This window comes from Lutjanus erythropterus, chromosome 18 (genome assembly GCF_056507025.1).
Source record: "Lutjanus erythropterus isolate fLutEry1 chromosome 18, fLutEry1.hap2, whole genome shotgun sequence".
NCBI classification, from domain to species: domain Eukaryota; kingdom Metazoa; phylum Chordata; class Actinopteri; order Lutjaniformes; family Lutjanidae; genus Lutjanus; species Lutjanus erythropterus.
This window is the reverse complement of record NC_139334.1, coordinates 9,340,457-9,353,515: the sequence shown is the minus strand read 5'-3', so window position 1 is coordinate 9,353,515 and position 13,059 is coordinate 9,340,457. Positions and strand designations below refer to the sequence as shown.

Sequence of the window (13,059 nt, the reverse complement as noted above, 5' to 3'; positions counted from 1 at the left end):
TACTCACAACATAATTGGATTGTTGTATGTACAGTAACATGTTGCCCAAGGAAGAGCCACATTCAGCATAGTCAGCAACCTCCCAGCATGGTCATGTAGTTGGTTACATCACTCTACTGATTTGTTGGTTTGTTCATGTAGCATGGATCTGCTGGTCAATGAGGTTTTGTTAAGTTTGGAAACAGAAGTACAAGGACACTAAATGCTGCGATCTCTATGGTTTGTCTGAGAAGTAGATTGTGGAAGCCTTATATCACAATCTCAACCAAAACTTACCTACCCACCCTACCAACCATATTTATGTTTCAAAATAAACTCTTCTGGCATTTTGGGAAATATGCTTATTCACTTTCTTGCATCTCGCCCAATGTCAGCTGGGATAGGCTCCAGCAGCCCGTGACCCTTACAGAATAAGTGGTTACAGAAAATGGATGGATGGATGGGTGTGGTGGTAGTTCATTTTATGTTATCTTTAAACCCGACCATGAGACAGCAGTGTTGTTGTCTATCTTCACTGTTTTTATTGACTCAAAAAGTTTTTTTTAAAATCTCAGATTTTATGCATATGGTGGTGTGTTCTTTACTCTATGACATATTACAACATATGACATTATTAAGTTAGAGTTAAAAAACAATATATCACCTTGCTTACAGTGTTGCAACATATATTGAATCGTAACCTTTATATCATAATACATATCATATTGCCAGATTTTTTCAATACACAGCCATAGTATTTAACAGACAGATACAAGAGAAAGTAAATAAGCAAGCAACTATCTGTTTACCAGGCATCTACACTAGCTGTCAAATGTCACTCAGGTAAACTATGCTGTATTTTTTAACTACAACTAAACCATCATCAAAGTCGGTGCTGGGTTTAATGAAAATACCAGCACTCAACTGCTCTGAGGCATAGCAATTTTGAAAAAAAGAAGACTTTACAGGGAATGCATGACTAAAAATTTGAGGAGGACACACAGATTTACTACAATCCATGATAAATGGAAAGCCACCACAGATTTGGAAATACAGCCTTGCATATGTGAGCCAACATTAACTGCCAAGAAGCGATGGCAAGGAGAAGCAGAGATGCAGAGATGGCCCTGCTAGCTACGGAGGAGGTAGAAGCTAACAACGGGCTAACAGTGGCTGCTGGAGGTGGAGCCTATGTGGCAAGTGTACACTTAGCCTTATGGTGTTTAAGTATTTTTTTGGGTTGAAATTAAACAAGATGGCAAGAGGTGAAAGGAAATGGAGAACGGCACCAAATCTCTGAACCACACAGCGCTAGGCTAATGTACTGCAAGATACAGAGAGCTTAATGGCTGAGTAAATATGTAGACACTGTGCTCAACATATGTTTCAAACATTAATGTGGGAAGTGTGCTGTTACACAGTGTGCCGATGGCATAGACAAACAACTTGCTAATATATCCTCCACTGCCAACAAGATAAGCAGTCCCGTTTGAGAGCATCAGAAGTGGTGTGCAACAATCTGATGGTTGCATGTTTCTGTATACTGTCAGTGGAGCTTGCAGGATTAATTGCACTGCATTGTTGTTGGTCCAAAGCAGCCAGGCAGGCATGGAAATCAGGAGGTGGCCGAAACACAAAAGAAGTTACAGAAAACGAAAAGGGCTGTGACTCATCGACATCAGAGCTATTTGTAAAGATAAGGAAGGATATTCATTTTGTTTCTGAATAAAGTGAACTGAAGCAGAGAAGGATTGGTCTGGGTACAATAGCTATTTTCACCCTGGACTGAATAGCAATGAATACATAAAGACAACAATGAAGGAATCAAATTATTTGATTATTTATTTGAACAGAATGAGAAATACACTATACATTTGAACAGGTATGTTAGTCCAATCAGTTGTCAGGGAACCTTTCTTTATGCAAATGCTAACATGATATTATTAAAGTTTCACAACTTTTGATGAAGTGTGAGAATAATTTTTTGCAAAGTAATGAAATTGCAATCAAATTTGTCAAATTTTTACCTCTGATTACAGGCAGACAAAAATGAAATGTTACTATAATTCACTTCAGCAAATCTGGTTACTGTCTTCATTCATGTTATAATTAGATATACACACTATGATGTCTTTCCAAGTCTTTCCCAAAGGTGTCTTGACACTAATCATCACTGACACTTTGCACTGTAGATGTGTAATATACTGTACATGCAGTGTATAGTGTATATAGATGTAGAGAGGATGCAGATGCTTCAATAGCCTTTAATGATTAAATAATTTAGATGCTGACTACATGAAAAAACTAAACGTACAAGTTCATCCAGCCCATATATGTTTTTGCACATTCATAAATCTTGTATATGAGAACACTTTGTATATGATGAAGTGTTCTCATATAAAAATGTAGCATTTTGAGTGTTCTACGTATTAAAAATTGGTTTACACGATGGCTCTCACAATATCATTTTCACTACACAAACATCGTGGCACAAAAGAATTCACAAAGATATGATCATGATATATAACAAATTTGAAAAAAAAATCTTAGTCAAATTAGTCTTGTTTGTTGTGTGTTTTGTCTCTTTTGAGAAAAGACATAAGAGCATACTTCATGTTTGTTTTTTGTGGACTGCACTGACTAATCATTGCACCTCAACCATGATATAAAAAAATGAAATATTAATATCATGTTAACAAAACACATAACAATGTGTAAGTAATCCATTGCCTCTCAATTGACAAAATTAGTTGCCAACGAACTTAATTGTCAACAATTTATTGGTTACGTCACTGCACATTTTTAACACTGCAGAGCTGAACTAAACATTGTTTTTCCGGAGCTGATGGAAGTGGCAAGTGAGCCTTGTTCCTGTTATTTCACGTCTCTACTGAGAAGTGTGCCTGTGCAATAGCAACCAGGAAGTGTTTGGTAAACAAACCAACCAAAATGGTTCAATTCTGGGAGCATTTCACCTCAATGCAGCAAAGAAAGGAATTACAACCAAGATTTGTCACGTGGGCCTTGCTTATCATGGGAGCACGTTGGTAATGCATGAACATTTGAAGCATGTGGAGGATGCGGACTCAGACTTGCCTCAGTAAAATGAGGATGGCTGAGTGTGAACAACTGCAGATACAATCCAACCAGCAACCCCTGGCTTAAGAGCTTAAAATTCTGATGTGTCAATAAACATTTTCTAATCAAATTGAAGCCCTCTGAATTGGAATCTAATTGAATTGTAAGGTCCCAAGAGATTCCCACCCCTAATGATGACACCTCTGAATTAATTTAGCTTTGTGCGTTTCTTGTTTTGTGTGTTCGTTCTAGATTTGCTGATCATTTACTTCTCTTGGGAAACTGCCTTGGGTCAAATAATGAAAATCTTTATTCAGAGATCATTTAGATAAATGGGTTAAAAGTTTACATGTTTTCAATTTAAAATACATTTCAGCTTCCCCTGTGTGAGGATTTGATGCTTTTGTTTCACAACATTGTAAACTGATTTCCTTCAGATACTGGGTTGCTGATTTGGTAAAGTAATTAATTTAAAGACAAGGCTTTGGGCTCTGGCAGCCAATTTTTGACATTTAACACACTAAGCAGTCAATCAATTGAAAAATAATAGTTATATCAATAATGAAAATACTAACTTGTTGCAGCATTAAACCTCTGCAATATGATATCCAACACCTTAAGTAGATCCTAGTGTATAAACCACAGCAGCACGTCAGTAATGAACACATAAGTCAGTACTGTCATATCAAGGCTTACCACCCTTTGAGCTGAAAGCATAAATGGAAGACATGTCAGAGGTCAAAGAGAAAATAACAACAGGGTTGTCTTTTGGAGGAAGGGTCCTGCGCTGCCTCATTAAATATTCATGCTCTGAAACAGCAGATCAATCAAGTCCGCTTACTGCATGCCACTGACATTACTGAGGAAATTTCTTCATTTGGTGGCACGATCAATAGCTCATTACAGCAGCTTTACACTGGGTTGTCTCTGGGCAGGCCTGCTGGCTTAATTCCCTCTACATCACAAGCCTATCTTAACTGTCCATCTTCATCACGCAACACAGAGAAACAGCAACACTTCCACTTTAAACCTTACACCAACGTACATTTCTGCAAGTTGAGTTTCTGAAAGTGTGATATAGAGAACAGTGAATAAGTCTCAGGTGGTGCTAATGGGACATATGAATGAATTCAGTACTGCAACAGCGATGTGTAGGTATGTATGTGTATGTATGTATACAGTGCAGAAAAAGATCATCTGTTTGAGAAATACAATGCCTCATACATGACACATTTTTGTATTTTGAGTGGTTGAAAAGCATCTCGTCCAGGAAAAGGCCGACAACAAATCAATTAAGATTTGCCCTTGACAGTATTTTATAAATAAAAAAAATATACAGAGATATGCTAAGTCAAGCATTCACACGCTGCATCAGTTTTCTGCGTCTCAGAAACAGCTGGTAAAAACATATGCCAGAAACACTAGACAAGGTGATGTTCCCCATGACAATTTGCATGAAAGGAAGATTTTTTTTCTTGGTTTCATGAAATCACTTCTTGGTCACAAAGCTGTTTCGGAGTAAATCTCTGCGCTCAAATCTGCACCATTATGCTGAAAATGCCTTTCGGTCGCTAATGAAACTGAGCTATTACTTTTTTAATTCAACCATGAAATGACAGCGGAGCAGACCTCATCATAATAACATTAAAGCTCCCCCTCCTTAGTGTCAAGTAGAATGCGATGATGTGCTGAACTGAATTCCCATCAGTGGGAATAATTTCATGGTAATCTCTAATAATTATATGCAGGGCAAGTGACAGAGGAACAGGAGGAGCCACGTCTGAGGCGAGTCAGGGATACTTGTGGCGCTGAAACGATGTACAAACAAGCATCAAGTCAGATATAGGACACACTGTAAAGACGGAGAGGTTATTTTTAGGCGTGTGATGAAAGGTCAGCAATAACCTGAAAAACTTGTTCTTCATGGTCTTGTGAACTAAAGATGCTTACAGTTTCCTACTAATAATAATACATCGGATCAAGGGCACCTTTGGTTGCCTCTGGGTCAGTGTGGATGTCCACCCTCACAGGATCTGTCACTGTTAGATGCCACAGTATTGCTTGTTTCCTCCTGAGCTCTGCTGTTCAGGTTCTGCTCTCTCACTCTTGCAGCAGCAGTGACTGATTGATGGCACATGTGATCGATCAGCAATCAGGCCTAAAGTTTAACAGTAGGGAGCGTGAAGCAAGACAGGGCTATCTACTATCAACCATATATTTCTGAAACAGACTCATTAGTTTAGCTTTAATGCATTTAAGAGAAATCACTGATAATTTTTCTTTCACATCACTGCACACTGCCTTCCCAACATCAGGACTCTTTTCAACCTAAATGGATGGGACAATAATACAGAAAAGACACAAGACAGACACACACAAAAAAAACTACATAAGAGATGTAACAAGATGAAACAGACAAGGGAGTCAGACTCAATTGCATAGAAAATGTCAAGTTCAGTTAGCTTTGCACAGAAACAGATGGTAGAAATGTCCTTCAGGGGGCAACTTTTTCCTTTTATACTTTGAGTACATTTCAGAGCCTGTACTTTTCCACTTTAACACGAGTAAAGAAGTTTAATCAGTACTTCTACTTTTACCAGTCTTTTTATACACTATGTGTACTTCTGCTTGAGTAAAGAATGTACTTTTCCTACTTCTACTGTCACATCACTATCTTAAACTGGAGGTAACATCCTCCAGCAAACATATAGTGCTGCAGCATACAGACACACACATGCCTGCTAGCACCTGTTAATGACATGCCAAGCCACAACACATCACGACGGAGAGGAGAGGAGCCAAAGGGAGATGAGAGATAAAAGAGGGAGATAAAAGTGAAAAGCAGGAAAAAGTGAAACGAAACATGACGAAAGGGAAAGAGGAGAGGAGCAATGCAGAGCGAAAAGGAGCAACAGCAACAAAGGAACAACCCAGCAGGGTGTTCACTGAGACATGAGTGGGTGAGGAGGCAGCAAGCTCCTGCGCTGCTGTCACGGGCATAGCCAAAATTAACGCTTTACTGCTCTATGCCCTCGTTTTTTCTCAGATTTGGTTAATTTTCTGACTGCTGGAGCTGGTTGGCTCGTTGCCTCAGAGACAGCCATCGCCTGGACGCAAAGTGAGACCGGTGCTTTCACATAAACAAGCCAAGCGCTGCCACAGTGCATTAGTCAAAGCCCCAGTCTGGCCTTTTCAAAGTCCTTACTCCCACTCAAACTGCTAATAGATCACCAGGTTTTGATATTCGCCTTGCAGGGGTCCTAGCTGTGCGTGTGTCTGCATGGATGGCTGCACTGCATGTTGTATCATGTTTTTACTAATAAGTGGTCCTCTGACAGGGTGGTTATATGAATTAAAACCAGAATGAGACAAGAACAAAAGTTTGTTACTCCTCTTCCTCCACTTTCATCTGCTCTAATGACACAACGCACAGTAGGCAAGCAATTCATTTAGAAAACTGCTCTTACATAATGAGCCGCCTGAGCTGTGTAACCATAAGCTGATATTTTATTCACTATACTGCTTATAATGAAGCTTGTGCCGCTTGAGCTGGTGCATCTGAGGACGTATCCAATTTCCAAACAGGACGAATAAAGTTCCTGTAGAATTATACAGCCTTATTAAACTCTCCGTGAAGCCCTCTTGTCCCCCTCTGACATGAAACAGCAGTTTGGGGGGAGCTTTTCTCTGAGTCTCCTGGCTCACAATCAGCACCGTTCTTCTTCCTGTAACATCAAATTACCCGTGGCTGAGATATCCACGCTCTTAGACCCTCTCTTCCCTTCCTCTCCTTCCTCCCACTGAGTTGGGTTTATAGGCAGCAGTCCGGCAGGGGTAATTTCTGCTACCACTCCAGGGAAATTACTTCGCGTTGTTAGAGAAAAGGCAGTTTGTGAACTGCTTTATCAAGCTCCCCGACTCCAATAACAAGCAACATTTGGATGCCAGCAAGAAATACAGCCTCTACACATATCCTCACTTACTTTTTACCATCTACAGTAGAGCCACACTCTGAGAAAGAAAGGGCTTAAGTGGGCCCTATGACTTGTCCTCAAAGGAGAACCCTTTTTGGTTCTTAGTAAAATGTTTTATAAAGGTTCCACTTGGAACCCTTTCAGAGGGTGCCACCTAGATCACAATACAATGGTTTATACCTAGAAGCATCTGTGAAAGGTTTCACCCAGAACCCTTTATGGGGGTTCTATCCAGAACCTTTATCCTTTCTGAGGTATTCCAAGGGTTTTATTTAGAACCTACCCATTGGCTTCTACTAGAACCCATTCTGGGTGTTCAACCAAGAACCCTTTTATAATCAAAGTGTTTTATTCATAATCCACCCAGGACCTTCTACTGAGAACCTTTCATATTCAAATGGTTTTATCTAGAAACAAAACAGGGCGCTCTACCAAGAACTCTTTTGTATATGGGTGGGGGGGGGGGGGGGGGGGGGTTTAACTAGAACCCACCCTGGGGTTTCTGATGAGAACCTTTTTATATTATGGTACAAAGAACTCTTGAGGTGTTTTTTTCAAGAAATTCGACAACCATCTGTGTGGTTCTGTCAAGAGTCTTTCTACAGTTGTTAACAAGAACCCACCTAGGAGGTTCTACCAAGCACCCGTTTCACATTCCATTGATTCTTCTTCCAAGGAGGATCTGCTTGGAACAGTTTTACACAAAGAACCCTTGATGAACTCAAAAAAAGGCTCTTCAGAGGCAAACGGTTTAGAACCATAACCCTCAGAGAACCTTTATTTCTAAGAGTATATATCTCTGTAAAAGCAAATTTAGAGCCAGTGTTTGTGTATGCATGCATGTGGTTGAATAGTCACATGTGAGCAATTGTTTCTGCAGGAGTGACTTAAGTCATGTACTGGATAAATGTACAGTATGTCTGTGCATATACAATACATGTGTGCATGTACTGTACATCCTCGTGTGTGTATCTGCTCTGTTCCCCTACACTGAGTAGCTCAGCTGTGCCTTGCTTGGACTGATGAATAATTTCTGCACTGTGCTCTGCTGTGGCACGTCTGGTGCAGCCTGACTGCACCACACAGCTACAGCTCTGCATTTGCATTCAAAACACACACACACACACACACACACACACACACACACACACACACACACACACACACACACACACACACACACACACACACACTTTTACACTCATGAACACCAAACCCGCTCACTCACTGCGCCCCCATCCCGACACCATCCAGCCTGTCAGCTGCTTCCCTGTGTGGAGGGATGCAACAAGCTGCTGCTAAGCCCTTTTTAAAGCAACAGCAGTTTCCTATTAGTCAATGTCATCTCACTTCTTCTCCCAGGGTTACATCTGGGGAAAAGTGTTCGCTGTGAATCCAACAAACGGGACAAAAACAGTCCAGCAAGCAAAAACGATTAAATCCACAACTCTCATGAAGGTTGTTTCTAAAAAATCCTGATTGGGGACCGGTGGCATTTAAGTTCAAGCTCAGAAAAGAGGAGAAACTGTGCGGAAATGTCAGCTCTTTTTTAGAGTGGCAGGCATGCTGATGTAGTGACCTCTAAGTGCTGTGGTTAAAAGGTTGAGGAGGCTGCAGGACAAAAGGGGAGAAGGTATCAGCTTTTTCTGAGTGAAGGAAGCAACATTTTAAAGATCACTGGGGAAAGGTGAGCTTTCCAGTGCAAAAAAATATTGACTTGGTCAAGAATCCATCACTTACTGTATGTTATTTATGCCTTTTTGATACCAGCAGGCAGGGTTATGAAGCTGCATTGTGTCTGCTTAGATCTTTGCTGACATTTTGGCTACGCCTAACGATTATTTGCACTGTTGATTAATCTGTCAAATATTATTAGCTAGCCTTTCGCCAAAATCACTTCATTTAAAATGTAACAATATGTCTCTTGCATAGGTCCCTGAGCAAAATCTTTTAACCATCTTCAAAATTTGGTCTTCTTTTCAACACAGACAAGCCTAGTACATATCATATTTAAGTACAGGACACAGGAAAGGAAAGTGTTAACAGAGGGTCCAAAAGAAAAAACTCCGCCATGAATCAAAGTTTACAACTGTGTTTTCAAGAGTCATTATTTATTCAAGGATTGAAAAGGGGTGGGGGGGACAAGGTATGTAGAGGACTCCATGCCTCTGTTTGCCTCAGGCCCAAAATGACTTAATCCACCCTTGGTTATTTGTTGGATAAATATAATGATTGATTCCTAAGAAACACAAGTGACAAATGTCTACTGAAGCGTGTCAATCGACCCTAAAAAAAATGGACACGAATGAGAAGCTTAAACAACAAATGACCATGTTATTACAATCTATATAAAAACAAGAATATCCCCGCTCCATTTACCTCAAAGTACAGCAGGTTGCGCATCTGTGAGCAGCTTAATAAAGGGAAACCACAAGCGGCAGTGCCAGTGATATGTGCAACCAAACACCTCCTACTGTCTCGGGGTCTATCTGGAAGACCTCCAGCACTCTGCTGCTCCTTCATCTATCCTAGACGAGTGTGTATTTTCAGACATGATGTGTCTCTCAATGCCTTTTTTACCATAGATGAGCAGATCGTGTCATTGTCTATCTTTGTGAACAGTGGAAAGTGTTCCCCTCTGTACAGACATTTCCAATTTCAAGCACTCATTTTCAGCTTAAGAAATGCATTTTTATTAAGTGACACATATTTCCATTACAGTGTAATGCTAGAGACTAAATCCTAAATTATAGCCTCTTTTTTTATGAGCGCACAACACAAACTGTCTGCATTGGCTTTATGTCCAACAAGTAAAACAGCATCAGTAACTGTGTTTATTACAAAATGTTGTCCTCAGTTCATTTGCATAGACCTTTGGTGCTGCACTGGAACCCTGGGGTGACTGTCTGGACAAGCTGCCTACACTGTCAGGCTACCACGTTTAAATACATTATACATCAGCATGCACACTGCTGGCTCACAACTCATTTTATCCCCAAAGACAGTTGACAAGAAACCTTTTGATTTTGTGCGTTATTTAAAGGCTAAATTAAATCACAACGTTAGTGCCGTCTCCTGAAGGTGCATGTTTAAGTTTGACATGGCATGGGAAATAGAGCTGTCAACTTCTTGAGACAGGGACTGCAGAAAAGACAATAGCTGTCAGTGAGCGATGCGCAAAACAATGGAGCACTATCACCGCCTGTAAGATCTGCAACAAGGCAGAGGGTTATCAAAGGCTACAGGATGAAATAACATCTGTGAGGCAAGACAAGTCACAATCCCACACACACCACAAGGTAGCATGAAAACGAGAGCTCCACATATTTCCACATATTTCCACAGAGCAGCGCGTCCAGTGCAGGAAAGCAGCGGTACTTACAGTCCTGAGGAACTGGATCTCATCCTCTCCTTCTCCACCTTCAGCCATGGCTGCAAAGGAGCCTGTTCAGACTCGGGAAGCCTCCGCTGGCTCCTCTCTCCTGTCGATATTAGCATATAGCTAATCCACGGCCATACAGCGGGGGAGACTACCGCAGCATGTGTGCTCACCGCCCGGAGGAGGAGTGTGTGTCAGCAGCATCGGTGGGCTGGAGCAACTGGGGACGGTGTGGCGGGGAGACTGGGAGAAGACGAGCGGTGTATCCGAGAGAGAGACGGCAGCAGCGGGGTCTTTATCTGCCACGTCACCGGCAGACCTCATTAATACAGACGAGAAAGCGCCAATATTCAAACATTAGAACAGTAAATACCGTCAAATAACCACCACCCGCCTTGTGTCATTAGTTTTTGTTTTCACTCCCTGTCTCCTATAGCTACCGACGCACAGGACGCACGCTAATGTGTGACGAGGAGCGTTATTGTACAGTATGCAGGATATTCATGGTGGCTGCTGATCAGCACCATGGTCAGCGCCACACAGCACCGACAGGCTGCTGTATGGACGACAGGCTATACACTGTAAACCATAGCTTAGTGTTACTGCCCGTGTATTCCTATGGAGATCAATATTAATGTCCCAATATTCGCCTAGCAAAGCCATATCAGTCTACATCTGTATCAGTGTATATGTTGTAAGACATTATTTTTCAGTATATAATGCGTTTTTTTTAGTTTTATAGGCAGCATTTGAACTTTCATGTTAATTCAAGTTGTTATATTTGTGTTATTTTATATATAGTTATAGCTAATTATTAAAAAATAACAGTAACGCTTCTCCATTTCAGTGTCTTGGTATCATTTCAGATTTTATAAATATAGAATAACAGGGTTAGGTAAGGTCACAATTCAACTGAGATTTTTTTTTCCATTTAAACATTGTATAAGCACTAATGGTTATGCTGGCTATGCCATTTGGTCTTGATTTGTTCAGTGGATCATTGGTTTTATACCCTGACAACTAGAGCCAGACTGATATATCGGCCAAACAACACTATCGATCAGATATTGGCCTATCGAAGCTATATCTGTTTGGTTTTGTTATATATATTATCTGATATACACCAACAAGAACCTTTTTCTCTTTACAGAACATGAAGCACGTTTTTTATGTATTTGTAATTAAGTATTTTTTATATTAAGTATTTGTATATGTATTTATCTCATGCTGGCATACTGTTTAATATCTATGAAGTTACATCTGTTAAGTTTTTTTATTCTGTTGTCAAACATTTGATATCTTTGTGTTATTTGCTGGCTTGAAACAATGAAGCTGACATTTCACAAACATGCAAAATCTTCAGGAAAAAATTAACTGGTATTTGCTATGATGTAGCTTTACTATTACATTATTTGAGAAAATCTATTTTTAAAAAAAGGTGATACCATGAACTCAGTTTGATTAATAGTGCCATCCCAGCCTGTAAAACTGACAATTGTACATGTGTTAAACCAGTGTTTCCCAACCCTGGTCCTCAGGGCCCACTGTCCTGCATGTTTTAGATGTTTCCCTGCTCCAACACACCTGATTCAAATGATCAGGCTGTTGTCAGGCTTCTGCAGAGGCTTGATGATGAGCTGATCATTTGAATCAGGTGTGTTGGAGCAGGGAAACATCTAAAACATGCAGGACATTGGTCCCTGAGGACCAGGGTTGGGCACCACTGTGTTAAACTATTTAAAACATTATGATTGGATGAATAGCCATTAAATTATTTAAATGGAATTAAATTAAACTCTATAAAAAATGAATAACTGCAATGTGAGTTCATTTCACATTTTCTGTGGACTGAATACTGTGACAACAATGATCTGTTCAACACACAGCTGAATCACAATTGATCCACAGCCTTGTTATAGCCTACTTATCGTTACAGCTAAATTAAATAAACACATATGCTCCTTTATCATGAAGTGATGCTGCCCTCTACTGTCTACTATCACAAATTATCCTCCTCCCTTCCTATTTTCATTGCCCCATTAACACCATGTTGAAACAAGAAGGCTGATGATGATATTCATATTTTAGTACCCTTTTGAATATTATCTTCCTGAGCTAACAAGTGTCTTATACTTAAAGCTGTACAGGCCTCTCTGGGTCTAGTTGTGAGCCATCTGTGGTAAAAGAAAGTGAGTAAGTTTTGTTATCGAGTTATAGTTTTGAAATTTTTATTTTTTTATTTTAATTCCATTTTGTTATTGTTGTTGTTTTTGTTTCAGAGTTGTTTTACTTAGTTTCCAGAGAGGGTTTCAGTTTAGCCTTTTGTTTTTTATTATAATGGGGTATTTGTCAGGGGCAAGATTTAAGAAGTTCTGAAAAGGTATTACAGAGACAAGACTTTGTGAAGGCAACTGACTTAGACACATCTCAGTCGCATCAATGCGTCCTCATGCTTGATGTCTTGACAGATTTGACCAAACTGATAAAGACTTGATTGAAGATCTTTTGTGTATATTTTTATTGGATTTTACTTTTCTAGTTTTCTAAGTACACAGTATTGTTTCAGTTGGTTATTTGTTTGTCCATTTTTTTTATTTTTATTTCAGCTAACTAAAATGGTACCTTTTCCTATTACATTTTTCACAGCAG

The 13,059-nt window shown here is 39.9% G+C and overlaps 1 protein-coding gene across 8 annotated transcripts in view; it reads right to left on the bottom strand.

Moving 5' to 3' along the window:
• LOC146310615 (ryanodine receptor 3) overlaps positions 1 to 10,816 on the bottom strand; it is a 148,688-nt gene extending 137,872 nt beyond the window's left edge. For 7 of the 8 annotated variants that reach the window (XM_084741872.1, XM_084741869.1, XM_084741873.1 and 4 more), the window contains exon 1: positions 10,414 to 10,815. In XM_084741872.1, coding sequence (XP_084597998.1) covers positions 10,414 to 10,461 — 48 coding nt within the window. In that variant the 5' untranslated portion in view covers positions 10,462 to 10,815. Of the gene's footprint in view, positions 1 to 10,413 lie in introns of all 8 variants that reach the window. The other variant, XM_084741868.1, reaches the window with a different exon arrangement.
• Positions 10,817 to 13,059: the final 2,243 nt, after the last annotated feature.